Source organism: Gavia stellata, chromosome 18 (assembly GCF_030936135.1).
Source record: "Gavia stellata isolate bGavSte3 chromosome 18, bGavSte3.hap2, whole genome shotgun sequence".
NCBI lineage: Eukaryota > Metazoa > Chordata > Aves > Gaviiformes > Gaviidae > Gavia > Gavia stellata.
In genome coordinates, this window is record NC_082611.1 from 16,275,217 (window position 1) to 16,294,862 (window position 19,646).

The 19,646-nt window shown below is 42.2% G+C and overlaps 1 protein-coding gene across 1 annotated transcript in view; it reads left to right on the forward strand.

The window, feature by feature from the left end:
• The first annotated feature begins 10,644 nt into the window (after positions 1-10,644).
• Positions 10,645-19,646, forward strand: part of GSG1L (GSG1 like) — a 45,002-nt gene continuing 36,000 nt past the window's right edge. The window contains exon 1 of the mRNA XM_059826605.1: positions 10,645-10,945. Coding sequence (XP_059682588.1) covers positions 10,645-10,945 — 301 coding nt within the window. The remainder of the gene's footprint in view (positions 10,946-19,646) is intronic.

Here is a 19,646-nt window from a genome sequence, read left to right on the forward strand (position 1 = left end):
GTAGCACGGTGGCATTGGCATAGGCAGCTGCCATCAGTCACTCCCTTTAGTTCATTTCTGTGCATTGCAAGAGTTAATCGTGCCTTAGCAGTCATGGCAACGGCTGCCTTTGATAACTGATGTTGCTCCCACGACCATGATACTACATTTCAAAAAAGGACCAGACAAGTAACCGCCATAAAAAGCAATGTCTACTGATGAACTTTGCTCTGTTTCTTTCTGTTGATGTGGTAGTAAGTGGCTCCATTTCTTTCAAAATCTACTTCTTTTTTACTTTCCGCAAAAAATGTTGCATGAAAATAAAGCACAAACCTGCTTCACCTTTTTAGTGAGTTTTGGTTCTATGCTGCATGTAACCTGTGGGATGTGATTCAAAAAAACCAACTTTTTCCTGAAGACTTTGTAAGAACAGAAGAAATGCTGATAAGACTGGTTTTCAAAGAAAAAATTATTCAGTCTGTTAAATGCAGACCAGCATAAAGACTGTTGATTACATGAACATTTAAACAGAGTTACGTGGTATTACTGGGTTGACAAGAAAGCAAGGAATTTGATTATCTGTTCCATGACACTAACTGGCTGGAATATAGCCTAATTTTTCCTGTGAAATATATTTTGTTAGAAGTATATTTCCTTAGAAGTATATTACTGTTTGCAGTTTTGAAGGGCTGATATTAATATACAGTCCAGCATTTCACTGTCCAATCAAACTGAGATCTTTAACTTGATAAATAACCATTTTAAGTATTTTCTGCATTATTACAGTATTTTTTGTCTCTTTAAAAGTTACCTTTTTTCTTACAAGATCAAAAAGTAACCAAATTCAGTACTTTGACTACAAATCGATTCAATTTCTTTTGAAGGTGGTACTGTGTCCTGCAAATGAAGTGCTACAAAGATAACAAACATCTAAATGACTGCAGATAAAGATGTTTATTGTTTAAAGAGTTTACGTACAGACAATTCTGTTGCTATTACAGTACAAAACTGCAGAAACAGAAAATTACTCAGTTCAGGTCTCTTGTGGTCTTCTCAGTAAACAGAACTATAAAAAATTTCAGAAATAACTAAATCAAGGTATAAAGGGAATTAAAAGATGGCAAGGTTAAGTGAAATTGCCCAAATAAATACTGTACACGGAGCCCTAATTTGGTTCCATTCAGCATATGGGCTATAATTTAGCTATTACTACAGAAATGGCTACTTCTGAGGAGTTTAATGTCTGTGATTTGCTCAGGATCAAACACACAGACCTTCATTAGCAGCCAAGGACATGCTTTCCTGGTGCAGGCCAGCAGGCAGTGATCCTACCCCAAAGACATCCTGTTCACCCCTACAGCCTTCAGTCCCAGGGCGAGGTTTGACAGGAGCTTGCGCTTGCTTTACAGATCTTCAGCACTGGAATAAAACAGAGAAATGAGGAAACTGCCAGCCTGAACTTTAATGACATTAATGACTGCAGCTGACTTTGCCCACACCAGCATCTGCTGCGCTGCCCCAGAGCCTGTCATTCACCACCACGGACCCAGGAGGAGGGCGACGGCTCTGCAAGGTGAAGTGAGCTGGCTGCGGGCAGCAAGGTGGGAAGGGTTGCCATCTCCCAACAAAGCGCAGCTCCCCCAGTCCCCACACAAGAAGGTCCAGGGGCAATGACCGGGGTCGGGCCCAATCACTGGACAAGTCTGCAGTGATGAGGCTGGTGGGTCAGGACTGCGGGATCAAACATGGCCAGGCACAGATAGAACTACAGCGTGGCTCTGGCAATGACCAAGGGCCAGGGCTTGGGCTCGAAGGCAGTTCCTGGCAGAGAGGGGAGGTCCTGGTAAGGATTTTCACAGTCCTCTCACACAGCAGTCTGATCCCAGGTGACATGGGTGCACCACATCAGATCTGGCCTTGGACACAGGCCCTCCAGCCACTGACCCCAGCGGGTTTATCAATCTCCTCTACAAGCAAGCTGAAGGACCTGTGTCTTCATTTTCCCTTAGGACATTAACAGCATTTAAATTTTTTTTTTTTATTTTTACATTATCCTTTATCTTTTTATCAGAAACCTGAATGAAGAGCATGAGGCCTATTTAAAGACACAGCAGAAGCTTAAGGTAAACGCATTCCACCTGTCAAAAAAGACTTTTAGAAGAGCAGAGGAAAGTTGGCATGGTGAAATAGCAAGGTGAGGGATGATAGTAAAAGCAATAAGGCATCCTTCAAAAACCTGGTCATGTCCAAATGAGAAAAAAAGGCAGGATCACAATTTCTGTCTGATTAAATGTAAACACACAATAAATCAGAACAAAAAGAATTTGAAATACAGCTTCCTACAAACATCTAAACTAATAATAGATCCTAGAAATGGGATGCTTGCCAGGGAGTCTACAGGGCTAACAGAGGATCATGTATCAAAGACATTCTCAAAGAAGTTAGAGCAATGGCAGAAAAGCAAACTAAATTTGTAACAACTTTGCTTACTGTGAAGGAGTTTGTTAAGGTTCCCATGCTGAATCTTTATGCCTGAAAGCATAGGATTACCTTTCACAAGCGGATATGCTTGGAATGTTTGTTCATGAGGATCAAAATGGATAACTTACTCCAATATTCAGCCTGGAGTTTCTGCGTGTGGGTGGGAGATTTGAATACTAGCTGTGGTGCATAGGTCCTCATATGATCCCAGGATAATCCATCTGGAAGAGACCTCAGGAGGTCTCTAGTCCAACTTCCTGCTCAGAGCAGGGTCAGCTGTCTTGTCAGACCAGGCTGCTCAGGGCATTATCTAGTCTGGGCTTGGAAATCTCCAAAACTGGAAAGAGCACAAACTATCTCAGCAACCTATTCACCTTCTTGGCTTTCCTCATGGTGAAAAAATGTCTCCTTAAGTCTGGACAAAAGCACTCTTGCATTATACTGGGCATTAGGCTGAACTTGTCAAGACCCCCAGTAGTTTTGATTTAGGTTTGACGTTAGCTTGGAGTGGGGGGTTGGGTCAAAAGACCTCCAGACAGTCCTTCCAACCCCAAATATTCTACAATTCAGGTTTGGCAGAACTCTTTCAACTGAGTGCTCTACATCTGTATCAAATTATGCAATCCATTTTGTGTTATGGCTGTTTTATTAACATATGCAGAATAATAGACTTCTGTGAAACCTGAATGGTTTGGAGACTACCATAGAGCATATGGTGGAGAAAACGGGGATCTCTTCAAAGATGCACGCAACCTTAGAGGACAAGTGGAGAGGTGAACTGTTCCCTACCTGAGACCTTGCAGGAAACTCAGAATAGAGAGGACTTTTCCCGATTCAAAACTCAGTCAAGGAAAGGGTTGGAAAGAGTAAATATTCATGATCAGCTGTGAGCCTGAAAATACAACGCCAGGTTCCCAAGATGAGCAGGCAGTCCTTATGCTACTGCTGAACTTTTTCCCTCTTGCAACTTCATTCCCATTTAAGTTCTCAGAAGACTTATTGCATTTTTCCTTTGAACAATTGCTCTTTCATTTTGCCCCCCTGCTGGGGCCAGAGAGTTCACATAGTCCTGTGAAAGTGGTCTTTGATACAAACCAGCTGCAGCTATATGCTTTCTAACATATTGTGGTCTTCAAACTTACCACCTACTTTTTAGATGTATAATCCCTATCTGTTCACTGCTGTGCTTTCATTCTGTTAAGTAGTGTCCTGCTCGTCCTCCAGGTTGCTCATATATCTCATCCCTCCCGCTGCTTTCCAGACAGGCTGATGGCTAACATTTTCCCTCTCTTTGCCAAGTCCTGGCCTTGACTCCCTCTTCTGCCATCTGGTACAACTTCATTGTTAATTTTGACATTGTTCCCATCACTCTGCTGAGTTTGGTGCTACCTCAAATGTCCTGGAGTTTAGAGGATGTCTCTCACCATCACTGTATGTCGTTATGGGACAGTCTTACCCAGGCCTTCTCAGCTTCTCTTATTATCTGTACAGTTTGGCATTTTCTTGGTCACTTCTGCATAATCATTCATTTTTCTTCCAATGCACTGTGAAATATTGTCCCCTGCTAGGCACAAGCTTTCTGTGCACCAGCCTGTCATCCGCCTGTTGACCTTTTCTCTTCCACTTGGAACAGTTATGCAATTATCTACCTTTGCCATGAAGAGATATCTTTTCCTCTCTGTTTTGCTTTTACTATCGATTTTTACTTTTGTTGCTTTGTCTTCTACTGTCTTCCCAGGGGGAAAGACTTCTGCTCAAATTGAGATTTTGCACCAAAATGTTTCAAATCTGCTTGCTGTATGTATAAATCTGCTGTGTTCTGTAGCTTCTGTCTCCATATAGACTGAATGCAGTATTTTCTAAAATTCAGCTTCAGCTTCTAGAGCCAACCTGATTGTTCTGCCTTCCTGTGGTTGCCAAACTTTGCACTTACCTTCAGGATCACTACCCTGCTTCCATTTGTCTCCAAGTCAGCAACACTACTTGGGATCATGAGCACAGCCTAGGGGCTCTTTATCCATTGGCTTGGAATACGCCTTCAGTGACAGAATGCATGCTTGTTCTCTACAAGTCATACTGGTCCCATCAAAAAGCCATCCCTGTGCATAAGTAGCCACTCCTGCTCTGCTCTGGTAAAGTCTATTTTCCCCAATGCATTTTGTACAGGGTACAATTTCTGCAGAGACTATACAAAAATATGAACTCCCGGATACAGACCTCACTCGAACAAATCTGCCTGGCCACCCCTTTTTGAACTAAAATCTCATTGCCAAATCATGCCGCTTACAATGCCTGGCCATATGGATGAATCCTTATTATGGGAATAAAATACACGGACATACAAATAAGCAACATTATTATTCACATAAATGACATATCAAATGTACATAGTTTACTTCTTTGTCAGGCACAAACTGAAAACTACAGTCATTTAGAGACTCTACCTTCTGTCCCTAAAAATATATTGATAATAGAAGGGAAAAATATCTTAAAAAAAAAAAAAAAAGGAAGGGCAAGGTGATACCTGAGAGGAGTTAAAATGCTCTTTCAGAGTTTGAGTTTATTCTGATGGAGAAGTCAGATTTTCATTAAATCCGTCTCAAATTTGGTTGCTTTGCCGCAAGGGCTAGGATGCAATATTTCTGAGATATGACCTCAAACGAATTTGATCAACTATTGTAGCATCAGTGTAATTCTAGCAATGTTTCAAAAAATGGAAGTTATATAAACAAATTCATCTGTACTTAGTGGATTAGGCACCTCCAAAGGCACAGTGGGATATAAACATATATAACTTTATACGAATGTGGAAAGCAGATGCCTGAGTTATAAAAGAGCGTGTTTGTGTAATGGGCCCTTTGATGTTTCGCAGCATTGCTATGTTTATTGTGGCTACCTTTGTTTTGGGGCTACTATTTTGGCAGGCCAAGGAGTCTACGAATATTGAAAGGCTCACAAGCTGCCAGTAAGGCTTTGATGTGCAAGAACGCTTCCTTAATTATAGCAATAAAGAACATGAATTTTGCTTCTAGAGTTCTTCTTAAGTCAGCCTGTAACTTCTTGTAATAACTTAACATATCTGAGCAAAGTTAGCCTTAACAGAAGTTATGAATATTAATTAAACTTTCATCTTAATCCAATCCAACAGTATGCATCTTGATTGTGAGGAAATAATTCTTGTAACTCCAAGGCAGAAAAAATTCTAATTCAGGGTCAAAAGTAGGATACCATTACATTTTATTCACTCCCAGAGTAGGCGGACACATGTAAATGGCCTATTGGGAATGGTCCTGGGAATATCTTACTTGCTCAGCCATGACCTTTTGGACTCCCTTTTCAGGCAACTTAGGCAGTCAACTCTCCTAGACACAATTTACAACATGACTCAGGCCTGTCACTTCTTTTCATCTCCCTGCCTCTCCATCAGCTGCTGGAAGAATTAAATGCAGATGCCAGATAACTATAAACTTGTTAGCATCCCAGTCCTATTACAAATTTATGGACCACCCAGTTTTTACACAAAGAGCAGTGCTGAATGATTAATCTAATTCTGTTTGGAACAGACTCCAAATCAGAGAGCTGCAGAGACCCCATTTGTTATCAGCAGAAGGACTGCCTATAGTCTTTGACTGGCACAGTCCTGGTGTCCAAGCAAGGATGAGCAACACTGACAACTGATTAAAATACCCAAACCAGTTATTCTGAAGAGGGCAGTTAGGAATGTCTTGTCTGCTGACCAGTGACACTGGGCCAAGGAAATTGTTATGGGAAAAACATACAGGAGAATCAACAGTGTGTTTTACTGCTTTCCTTTCTGTCAAGACTGCTAAAGGTCTTTGCTACAGTACTGTCAGAAACCATTTTTTGCCTGGTCAGTTTAGGAACAGGAAGAATTTCCTGAGCAATCTTCTTGTGCTTCACTCAATGCCCACAAGCAAAGTGCATGAAAGACACACTTCAAGTCAAAAGTTAAACCGAAGACCAACATTTCATATGGTATCAATATTCAGCCCACCTTCAAAAATACCCCACTGGGACTGTCCATTTGCTGAAGGCTTAATCTGTGTAAAAAAACCAGTAATGTCTCTCAGCAGCATCTCTTAGATGAACAGGTTTGTACAGCTCAGCCTGTGGGCTCAGAGTGCTAAGCATCGCTGCTGAGCACAGACTACTTTGAGTCAAAGTTCTGAGAAAAAAAATAAAAAATGAGGTGAAAACAGCAAAAGATAGTCTAGATATGGAGTGGAAAGAAGACAAACTACACATAGTTGAATAACATACATGCTAGTGATCTGGGGGAAGCATGTAGAGCATTTCCTTCCTAACCCTCTTCTCCAAATATAAAAGTCAATCCTGTTAAGTGATTGAGGTAAGGAAAAAGTTGCCATTTTGCTGGACAGAGTGAGGACAGGGGAATTATATTGGGGGCACACTTACAATTCATATTTGCCATGGTAAGAGAACAAGAAAAAGATGAGCTATGCAGAGCTCTGTCGGAGGAGGAAAATTCTGACTAGAAAAGGAGATTTTGAACCATTTGCAAGACTAATGAATTGAACAAGTGGATTCTGTGGCTCTGAGGTGCAGAGAAAAAGCAAAGATGAGTTACCGGGAGGTGTCTAACCCAAGGTGGAAGGAGGAACTGGGAAGCCCAGTCCAATGACAGCTGAAAAAGACAATACAAACACATGAGGAAGACCAGGAGGACAAACCTGTAGGAAATGAGAACTTAAAGAAAAGCTATAGGATTTTTAAAACATTGATTTAAAAACAGCATATAATCCCATGCAGTTGACACTGCTGGTATCAAATAAACCATCAGACTAAGACCACCATGTCCCCCATCATCACCAGAGGACCCAAAAGTGGGGCTTCTGCTCATTTTAGTGAATGTTGCTTCTGTTTCCCACTAGTGAAAAACACAGCCTGATTGAAAGAGTTCCTTTGCAAATGCTATAATTATTTTAAAACCTCTCAGTCAAATTCTTTTTGTACTTGAGTAAATACTGAGTAATAACAATTTACACTGATCCTATAAGAAATAGTAAAGGAAAAGGCGGTTATCTATAACTCATGAAGGTAGTTTTTCTCACAACATCAGAGAAAAGCTATTGCTGCAAAAAGGATTTTAAAGGTTCTTGTAGCCACAATACGAAACCTACTTCTCTATAGCATTCAAACCCTTCTGCTTTACTATTAAAGATAATACCACCTAAATACAACTTAATCCAGGCATCTGAACTGCTTTCTGCAACATATGTATGATCTTTCCATTTTTATACACAACAAATCTGATAAACAGAGATTATATAAAAAGAAATCGTTGGACCATTACAGCATGAGTATAGCACAGACTAGTTTCCTTGTTTTCAAGTAATCCCAACATATACAGCCAGAGGAGTCTAATAATGAGAAAAAAAACTGACTTCTGTTAGGAAAAAGAAAACCATTCATGTTAAAAAATTTCCCTGACTTTGAGCATGCTTTACTTTGTGCTGAATATTTTTAAATGCTTAAGATTCTAAAAGCTCTGTATCACAAAAGAAACCCAATTTCTGCTTTATTTTGCTTTTTATATATATATACTGCCACCATCTCTGTTCTCAACAGCCCTGTCAGTCCAAAAAACAAGAATAAAGAAGAGGAACAGAAATAGGAACATCTGTTAGGATTAGGAGTAAAAATAAAATCTCAAAAGTATTTAGGACAAAATTATCACAGATAACCAAACTCTTGGATGCCCATCCCTCAGGGTGATGGGCAGCAGCGGAAACAGTGTGCAGAAGTTGGTACTAGGACCAGAAAATGCAAGCCGCAGAGCAGTGGATAGAGAAGATTTGTGAGGAAAGACCTGTAAATACCTCTATTCACACTTGGAAAAGTGTGATGATTCAGTTACTGAATCCACTTGAAAGATAACACTGAAGAAGAGCGCTAGCTTTTTCGTGAAGGCACACTGTCATCATTTAAATTGCGTTGTTTATTCCTCTAAGCAGGCAGATAAGCCTGAGAAACACTGGAACGTACAAATGCATTTCTAAGTGGAATGTCCTGCAACATAAAAATAATTGAAGTAATAATCCTGTGGTCCTCTAAATAGCTATCACCTGTATTTCTTGCATGCAATTAAAAGCAACCAAATAATGCTAATTATCTGGCTGCAAGATGAAATGCTGAAAAGACTGGAACATGGAGAGGTGTGGTGCCATTCCAACAGGACAAGGAAGACTCTGCACAGAGGCACTCCGCTAGCACAGGCCACTGGTAAAATCGCACTGAGGAGGTGGTAGTCATCATATACAGGCAGAAGTGGGCAAAATGAAGGCCACTTAAGGAGGGAAGTATCTGCAGTACAAAGCTGTATCTCTAACCCTGCAAAGTTGCCATCACAATTGTTCTCACAAAGCAGCATTTTCTAGTAACTTTCTAGTTTATTTATAAAACAAAATGGCTAAAGCCAAGTGAGTCTGTATAAATAGTGAAAATCTCATAAACAGTTGGAAGCAGACATGCAGGTTAGGCACCAACAAGAGGCATAATAGGGAGTCCTATGGCTACCTGTGAGGGGGTCATCAGGGAGGCCGGAACAGGTCCCTGAAGTCTTGTGTGGTGGCTTGCTAAGGAGAAACTGCACCTGCTCTTTCCTGGCTTTCTTCAAGGAGTTGGAGAAACTACCACCACATTTCATGTCTTCAGGCAGTAAGGCATGGGATGAGCTTTGCATGTTGAGTCAATGTGCAGAGTACAGGGTGTGAGATGAGAGCATTGTCCCATCTATTAGTATGAGCAAGTGTGGCTACATGGTTATTTCCAGGGCTTGCTGTAAACCCGCTGCTGGACTGCTCTGAGAGGCCACAAGCATCCCCACGGCCCTTGCAGGGAGTCCAAATGAGGCTGGAAGGCAATGTCACTCAATCCAAGGCTGAGAAGGTATGTGCAACTTCTTCACCACCACCATTGCATTCATCTACTAAGGACACACAACTCTTGTGTGACATTTGTGGCCGACCTCAGTGCTTGGATACAAGGTCTTACAGATTGTACCACCACCAACATCAGGTGCCCTGGTCTTCTCACAGCACACAGTATTCAACAGATAGCTCTAAGCCATGTGGAAAGAGATCATAAACTCTACAAGTCAGCCAACCAACAAGACAGGACAATACACTTCTCTTCGGAAATGGGATATTATGCAGTGCCCCCTACTTTCACAGCATTGCCATCTGGCGAGTAAAGGCCAGGGTTTGCTCTAATTAGTTCTCTCCATCTGGACAAACCAGGACCTACAAAATGTCCTACAGACCCACTTCAAATGGAACATCTGCATGGGCTGTGTCTGGAAATGAGAGCCTGAGAAAGGGGCTCCACTTGGTATTGTGAAAGATGTGGGGTTTACTCATTACACACTTTCAAATCAAAATTCCTCAGGGACTTTGCTGACTGCCAGAGCAAGCCCCTGAAGACAGAGAATTACACCGGTGTGCTAATGGCAGAATCAAACTCCCGAAATACTACTCACTAGCTCAGAGCAGAAAAGCTGAAGTACGACTCCATCCCTCCTCCTCCTGGACAAATCTCTACCCTCTGGTAGAGTTCCTAATAATGATTCTTTTTGGGACTAAGATGTGACGCCTCCCTCCAGTCCAACTCAGCCATCAGTGCGCTGCAGTGGTCCCCGAGGTCTGCCGAGGACAGTGGTAGCAGGCAGCAGCTGTCCCTGCTGCCTGCCTCCCGCTGAGTTTCTCCTGCCTTATCCTATGGGAGCAGAGGACAGCGAGTCCCGCAGCCTGCAGGTGTCTCCCAGTGGAGGAGGCTGCGGAGCCCCTTGGGATCATGTGTGGTACCCGAGCAGATGTTCACTTGCTCTTGGTGCTCTTTGTGAGGCAGACCCTCTCTGATCCTGTCAGCGCGCTGAAGCACACCGACTGCAAGAGGACGGCCGCACTCCCGCGCCTGCAGCTGCTCCTTTAACGTACAAAGGCAGGATTTCAAGTGAAGAGAAGAATGGGAGTCTGGCTGCAGCGCTTCCTTCACTGCTACAACAACAGATTGGAAGAAGCTGAGAGTTTTGATGCCGGGAAAACTGGATTCTGAATCGTGAGAGGCTTTGAACCCCCCTCCTCCCAAATAAAACAAAACCCTTTGACTTCTCTCAGCAGGAGGGGGAGGGAGGGAGGATTTACCATGAAGACAAATCGAAGATGCAGAGCCCTGCTAGCAGTGAGTCTGAATCTGATGGCTCTCCTCTTCTCTACAACAGCTTTTATCACGACCCACTGGTGTGAGGGCACACAGAGGGTCCCCAAGCCGAGCTGTGGGAAAGAGAGGAAGACAAACTGCCTCAACTACAGTGGGAATGAGACTGCGAATGAGACAAACCAGAATGTGGTTCATTACAGCTGGGAGACAGGAGATGACCGCTTCCTTTTCAGGTATTTCCACACTGGGATCTGGTACTCCTGTGAGGAAAATATCAATGCTGCTGGTAAGTATAAAACAACTTCCTTCCAGCTTGTGTTGCTTTGTGTTTGGCTCAGTGTGATAAACACACAGGCAAGCTGTTCTGTGCTGTATCTTAAAGCAGATTCGCCCTGCAGAGTGAGGCAGGATTTTGTCAGTTCTTTGTTGAAAAGCAACCTGTTTCTAGCAAGAGCAAGGATTTGCTTGTTTACGTGCTGGCTGATGCAGGATCTGTGCTCTAAAGCCATCTGAACCTCTGATAAGCAATATGTGCTACCCTCATGAGCACTGCAGCCAGAGACTGGTCAGTGCTTCCCTTCTGGGAGCTGCTCCATGGAGCATGCAAAAGACAGCGGCTGGTAGTTGTTAAGCAGGTTCTGACATCTAATTGCAATTGCCACCTACCTAGGGCAGTGGTCTGAATGACAGGGAAAGCACAAAGGTCACGGTTTTTATCAGGCTGTAGCCTAGACTTCCTCTTTTCTGGCATCCCGTAAGTAAATGACCACTCACAAACCCTTCCTGTTGGCTGGATTGTATGTTTATTGAAGTAGAGAAATGGCAGTTTAAGGGCACAATTGAGCACAAGAAAGCTCATTTCTGTTCCCTGCTCAGCCATTTACTTGCCAAGAACCACTCAAGAAGACACGTCTCCAGCTTATCAGTGCATTCATTCCCTCTGCTGTACCCTGGCACTTACCAAGAAATAAAACACTGGAGGGAGGATGGAAGGTAGCAGTCATGGGACTGATTTAAGTCTCAACGGATGCAAACTGACAGTCCCTTCTCCCAGAGCTGTCTGGTAGAGCTAACATCCAAACTGCTTTTGAAAGAGCTTTTTTCTAGATTATGTGGCTGGAAAACAAAGTTTACAAACGTGACACAGCTTAAGAGGAACGATAACGGCTTGAGGATGCTGGTTCCTGCTTGTTGGGCTGTTTCCATGCTATCCTGCCCTTGCCCAAGGAGTAGACTGGGGAGTTGGTCCTTCACCACTGTTGGAAGAGAGGAACAGTTAATCATCCTACATGTTGTGTCTCTGAGGACACAACCTCCCCAATGACAGGAAGTTTATGGAGTCTTGGTAAAACTGCTCTGTAGGAATGTACTATAAAGTGGGGCAAACTTGTAGAGTAGCTCACAGTCCATTTCATCCCAGGGTGCTGTGTATACCTGCTGGGTTTTTTGAGGATAGTGCTTCAAGAACCAGTTGGTCATTAAAACTCAATTTAATGTATGAAAAGGAAAGTTCCTGAACTTTAACCTTGGGATTGTCAATAAACAGCTCTATGCTGAAATGAGGGCACCTAAGTAACCTCTTGACATTAGAAAAAAGTATAGAAAAAAGATTATTTGTCTTACTGATTTAGAAATAAACCTAGGCCACAGCAGCCTGAGCGAGCAGCTTAAGACTCTCCAACTTTTTGAGCGTCTTAGCTGGGATTGGGACAATCAAGCATGCCCACATTTCTGGCAGATATTGAAAGCTTTCCAAGCCAAGATTTATATGTGAGATAAGTTGTAACTGTGTGACTCTAGCCCACTCAGAAAACTGAGTTATCTGTGGGAGAAGAGCAATACAGTGATCTATTCTGTACCGCGTAAACAAAGCTGTGTTGTAGTGGGTGATTTCAGGAGATAGCTGCAAGCCAGCTTTAGAAAGTTATGGTGAAAGCAGGAGAGAGAGGGTTGTTTCTCCCCTCCGCACACCGCCACAGCAGCCACATGTGTGTTTCCTCTTATTTGAAACACTAACTTGGTGAAAAGTACTCTTCAATTAGCAGACCAGGAGTGACCAGCCTTTAGAAAGAATCCAGTCAGGTACAGGGATATATTGGCTTAGAGAGACAGCTGCCTCGTTCAGGATTTACCATAGTTTTTTCTGGTAAGGACAGGCATGGTGTAACTGACACGGGTCTAAATTTGTCCCTAAGAGTGTCAACATAAAATAACCATGAAAGGTCTTCATTTGGACTTACTGGTTTGCAATACCAGACTGTCAGCAAATCATCATGGCCTTCTGCAGCCTCACTGGTGATCATTTTATCTGAGCTCCAGGGCAGCGAGGCACCAGCCAGCCCCAATCCAGCAGTGCCCACATACACCCACAACGCTCAATATATCTGTGAGTAACCAATCCCTTAGGCTCATCACACTGTCCACAGCACACTTACTGATCACAGTCCTGCCGGTATCCCAAGTCATAGTCACTGTGTTGTTAATAAACACCCTAGGATGCCGGGAGAACATCAAGAAAATACCACTAAGCACACAGACATCACTGTATTAAATTAGTCAAAAGCAGTAGCTTGAACGCACTCCATGCTTCCAGTAACACCTTTCTTAAAGCTTTACCAATAGCATACTGAAAATGACTGCAACAACAGCCTTCCTCCAGGCAAAGTCCTTTCAGTAGCCACTTCATAGCCTCACACCTCTGTCAGCAGAACATATGGCCACAGCCTATGGTCAGCACCATTCCTACAGCTCCTGACCAGTCCCTGATTCCTCACTGCCGATGTCTGAAGCTAAGCAACATGAATCCCACCAGGAGCACATGAATGCCAGCAATACTCTCTGTGGTTGTGATGCTGTCAAAATGCTCCAGAGACTCCTAACATTCCCAGCTGTGAGCCACATTTTTCATCTAGCCAACAGGCTTTTGATTTCTCTCTCCCTACAGCCATAGTATAGTCAAAACTTTCTGCTCCCTGTACTGGTGCAGCCGCAACACAGCAGATCTTGTAGGGCAGACACAACAGGACCAGTTCCCAGAAGGCTGATACTGCAAGGGACAGGATTGCAGGGCTTCCAGTTGACTGGAGAGGCTGGGACTTAGTCACACCTTAAAATGACATTTAGGCTGCAATCAAACAAAATTTTTGAGTGTTTTCTCCTCCACTGTTTATCTGAAATGTCCATTTAGAATCCAGAGGTAGAGGTGCAAAAAGCATGCCATACACTCGCCGTACAGAGATTAGTGAAGCGGGCCTTCATCTTGTTGCAGGTTTCTAGTTTTCACTGACACCTCTAGCAGAGTTTGAATGCTGTCATTATTTCTGAAATAATTTGTGAATCTAGAGTATTTTTATCCAGCATGTCTAGGATGGCTAGAAAATCCAAAAAGCATTTAGCACCTGAGAAATATAATTGTGAATCCCCTCTGGGAATAGAGGGACTTGGGCATATATATTTCATTGATGGGTAAGTCCTGTAATTATTTAGCACAATTTCTGACTCAAGAGTATACTGAATCCCAGTCTACCAAAATGAGGATGAAGGCTCTCTTTTTCAGAGTGGGTTCAATGCTTTGGATCCCACATGGTTGGAAGTACCTTCTGTAAGAGCAATGCACCTCGTCTCCAGAAGGGGATGAAGCTAAAGCATACCCTATGAGCTCCATACTCGTGCTGGTCACGCGTCCTGTTCTGCTCTCACACGCTGCACAGGGTACTTGCTGCCTCCTCCTGGGCCATGAATTCCTTGGCTATGGCCAGGTGTCTCAGAGCGGAGCTCTCTATCTTTTCATTTCTTTTTGAATATGACTTTGAGCACGTATCTTATTTCACACCTGCAGTCTAGATCTGTGCTTGTGTCAGTACTGCACACCTCACAAGATACCAGACAAGTGATGTGCTAATAGCAGCAGTGGTAAACTAGCTGGTAGATTCTGTGACTCAAGGACATACGTGCCATGAAAAAATTAACACGTGAAGTCGGTAAGGTGGCATGCCTTATCCTAGCAGGTAGAGGAGTTTGAGAGCTGGGAAGCAATAACAAGTTAGCTGATTTTGCTCAATAGTGTGTTTGCTTTGATTTTAATAGAAAAGAACATGAATTTAGATCTTGTTTTGGTTGTTAATGAACAGACAATCTCAGTAATAACATCCATATTCAGAGGGAAAGGCGGCTGCCTAGGTGCCTTTTAAGAGTACTATCCCATTAAATAAACAATGAGCCTTTTCCATGTTGCACATCAAGCTCCACAAAAGTCAGGGAGATGAGGAATGGGTATGCATAGGCTTGGTTTGTATTCTTGGAATTATATTTTGAGGGCAAGAGGTCTGTAGCTCTTTGTATGCTCTGTACCACATATTCCTTAGCAGTCTTTAAGGAGTAAATGGTAGAGTGCAACTTATGTGGTATGTAAGGTTGCATCAAAACGGGCCATAAATAGGACATTAAATGCACATTTAAGAAGGAGCCAGAGAACGAGAGAGGTGTATCCTGCAGAAATGAATACATCTGTGACATATAAAGATGTGAACTTGCCATACACTTTCAGAGATCCAGGGCGGTACTGCATCACCCTTCTCCCCCGCCACCATGTGATAATAAGCATATGTGATTCACCGTAGGCGGCTGTCCAGAGAGAGGGACTGGGGAGAAGCACCTTGTGAGTATATAATTAAAAGTGAGAGGAATTGGGAATTCTTGCTGGATTATGAGAAATATAATATAATTGGCATGACTGAAACCTGGTGGGTTTATTCGCATGACTGGAATGTAAAAATTGGTAGTTATAAATTGTTTAGGAAGGAAAGAGTGGTAAAAGAAATTGAGGAGGTAGAGCTCTATATTAAAGATAAAATTTCCAGCAATAGAGGAACTGAACTCAGGGGGGCTAGATAATCTCCATCTGAGGATGCTGAAATAATTAGCACATGAAAATGCAGGTTTAGTAGCAAGAAGCTTCACATTGCTGTATTCAAAGAAGACTGGAAAAAATGATACAGGCCACTTGACCCAGCAGCCTTAGGACAGTTCTCAAGAAAAGCACTCAGTACATGGCAACAAATTAGTTTTATCAAAGGTAGGGTTTTCTTAAAGTTGAATCTTTAAACAAGATGAATCACTTCTTAGATAAGAGTAATGCATTAGACCCAGTCTCTGGATTATAAAAAAAGCATTTGATGGAATGTCCCACTGAAAATTCTTTACAGAAGAACTACAGAGAGCAGAGAGAAGGTAACAACGTAGTGATAGATGTAGACATGCTTCCACACTGGGGAATGCTAAACAGCCTGAGCCTCTTCAGACTGGAATGAAGGCACACTGTACAGAGAACTATGGTATCCGTGGGAATCAACAGGGAATGACAGAGATCAGACAAGAAATGTCATTGACTGCTTCCGTGATTTAAGAACAATAAGGCAAAACAGACAAAAAGAAATACTCCTTCCTACAGAGCTCCCTGACAGGGAATGTTGTGACGACCGAAACTGGGGATTGCATGGATTGAGGGAAGAAACATGCGTTTGTGTTACTAACATGATGATTTGAGAGCAGCCTCTGACCAGGAAGTCCCCGAACTACTGATACAGTACAGATATCACAAGGGGTGTACATGAGCAGAATCACCCTACATCCACCCCTTTGTTCTTTCCTAAATATCTATCATTGGCTGACGATACAAAGATAGTGAAGTAGGCGGTGGAGTGAGTCTGTGGTGCAGATTTTACTTTGTATTATTTGTTATGATGGGGATGAATAGAGAGATTGTAAACTAATTAAAGAACAGTCTTACAAGGAGGCTCTGGCAAGTAATATAAAAAGGGAAATTATCACAATGGAGATCAGATATTTCTAGTTGTCCTCACATTTGGTTTTGGAACTGATTTGGTTATTGCTGAGATTAGCAACCTAAGGAAAAGAACTAGGGATACAATTCATGTCACCTAATTCATTAAAAATAAAAAGGCGAGGTGAATCCCACAGCAAACCTGCAGACATCAGCAAATGTAGATGACTGTTCCTAAACTGATCAACATCATCATTACAGTCAGTAGAGAGTAGTGAGTACTTCTTGGGGAGATCAAATTCCTCCTCATATGGGATGAATTGAGCCCAGGGATTACGCGTTTTCCTCATTGGCCAAAAGGGAATCTGTCTAAGATGTTACCATTTCTAACACAGAAGTCTTAATTTGAAGACAATAATCCTACTTTAAATGTACTCCTTAGGTATGCTGTGACACAAAGTCTGGGAATATTGGCATTACAGAGGAAAGATTTTTCTGCACAACTGAAAATGTGAGCACGTCTGATAGAGTTGTAAGAATAACATTAAAATAATTAAAATAAACAAACAGAAAATTAAAAGCACCAAACCTTAAGGCATAAGATTCTGTGAGGTAGTTATCAATTGCGAGCAAAAGATAAGAAACAAGTTGTGGGCCAGTATTTGACTGTGAGGTGACTGTGAGCTGCAAAGTGCTGCAATATAAAGGAAAAGTATTATTCTAGGGAAGAATCAGCACTGCTGTGCAAGGCACAGGTAACACCAGTGCGTTTTGTTAATGCCATCATGCATAGTCATGGTAAGAAAAAGGGGCAGGTGAAATAAATGCAGAGTGGGATTTCCAAGGTAGTAAAGGAAAAGAGAATCTTCTTCAAGCAAAGAAAAGAAAAACTGGTCCTCTTTAGTATAACAAATTGAACATCTCGAGGGCATATGATGGTACCTTATATATATGGGTAAATATCAAGAAAAGAGCATGACTTGAGTAACTTGTCGTTGAGAAAAAAAATGAAAATCCAAGGAGGGGTTCCCAGAAAGTGCATTGCTGGACTTCACCTCCACAGAGGGCAGTGTGAGCAAAGGAAATCCACGGGCTGAAATGATACTTCTTAAATTCACAGAAAGAACTGTAGGAGGGAAGAGGAATGTTTCTGGCCTGAGGAAGCTTGGAGTCTGTCCTGTATAGCTGATTTGTTGGTATCTTAAGGAGGTCTGAAAGGAGCTATCATGGTTTGACTGCCTTGCTCACACTGTGTCTATATTCTTTGACATGACATCCATGCTTCAGAGTTGCCACTGCTCACCAATGGGAGCCAAGAAAAAAATAGTTGCTGACTTGATGCATATCACGTTTTCTGGAAGGGTTTATGCCTTCTCTAAAGCATCAGAAACTGGCTACAGGTGGAAACAGTATGTGAGGAGGTTGCTTTGCTGCCGTTGACATTATTACAGCTTCTCAGTATCTAATTGGTATGTCTGCTCATGCACTGAACATTAAACTCATGATCTAATTTGGGATCAGAAGAGAAATCTCCCTCAGGCTAGATAACAGGGATAGTAACAATTTTTTGCCTTCCTTTACAACATGGGGAAGGGTTCATTTCAGAAAAGCACTTGTGAACTCCTAACAAATCCTTGGTTTTTTGCTTACAAGATAAGATAGGCCTGGCCACAGGAATTTAAGCTGTGTGATAAGAGTCTTCAGATCTGCTCATGTTCCTCACGATGACTCTTGCTCTCTTCCTGTGGTACATGATAGCTGTGGTTTCTGTGGTGGTGACTGCTTTATTACAGACCTTCAGTTTTTTATAGGAGGTTGGGAATATTCTGTGTCTGCAGTGCACTGGGAATTTTGGATTTTAGGCCTTCCTGAACCTGCTAGACTGACTAGCTGTATGGACATCTATCATACATAAATTGTAGAAATAAAATCCCTGCAGGCTGAGACTCATAACAGAGTAAAGTAAGGGACTAGGCAGTGAACTGGTCCTTATTTGACAAGTTACTCTCTATCTCGTGAGCAAAAACTGTGTTGCTTTCTCTTCGGATGTGTCTATCCTCAACCATTTAAACCAGTAGTCTTAAAGGAGATATCTGATAGTTCCTTGTAAATGGAATAAACATCAAAGTGCTGGAAGACTAACACATAGGTCCCATATTTCAAAGAGAACTGAGGTGCTTACCCTGCTGCCAGTTAGTGCAAAATATGAACAGATGCATTCAGGGCTACAGAAATAAATACGGAATGGAATACCAATCATCATGGTATCCCCATGGTTTTTAAATTACACCAGACTCAATCCTGATTTTAAAACTTTCCTTATGTATGTGGAATTAACAGAAGTGGCTTACTGACAGATCTCAAAATGGGGACTTACCAGGGAATAGGGCTGCTTCTATCAGGACCCTCTGTTAATCATGAATTGGTGTAACGTTATTCAGTGTTCTCATTGGTAAACAAAACGGTAGCATAAATCCTTGCTGATCTAGTTTACAAATGATACAAAGACTACAGAAAGCTGTAAATAATTAGAAGCAGATGTTCTTTCTATAGAATGACATGGCTTGTAGAATAGTCACAGGAAAACAAAATTCACTTTAAGGTGTTCCATCTTGCATTTGACTGGATTTGGGCAGGGAAAAGGACTTACAATTTGGGAAATTGATTGGGAAGCAGAGCCACTCCACCATGTCTAGACTCACTAGATTTGGAGAGACCAATAACCACAGCATACTGTCATTCAGCCTGATTTCACTTTGTATCACCTGGCCAAACAAAAACCACTAAATGAGACTTTGTTGCAAAGTTATTAGGTACAAGCTTGGAAATAAGGTTCACAAGAAGAAATGCAAGCACAACTTTTTTCACTTGATTTCAAAACCTGGATATTTGTTTGCAGTGTACTGTGTGTGAATGTCTTACTGCCCATCTTGTTAACTTCCTTTAAAAGTCAGTGGCTGAAAGGTTAAGGTTATCTCCATTTCCATACTCCAAGTCAGGTGTGCCTGGCTGGTAAAAAAGGACGCCTCAACCCAAAAAGCAACTGAGCATCTTTTGGTAGGGGAGGTGGGAGAAGTTTCTGGAGTTCACTTTGAGGCAGGTAGCCTAAAGTACGATGGCTAAGAGGAACAGAGAGGACAGATGGGCAAACCAGTGAAGAAATACTGTTATGATGTTAACTGTGGAGAAGTCGTCCAGGCTGATG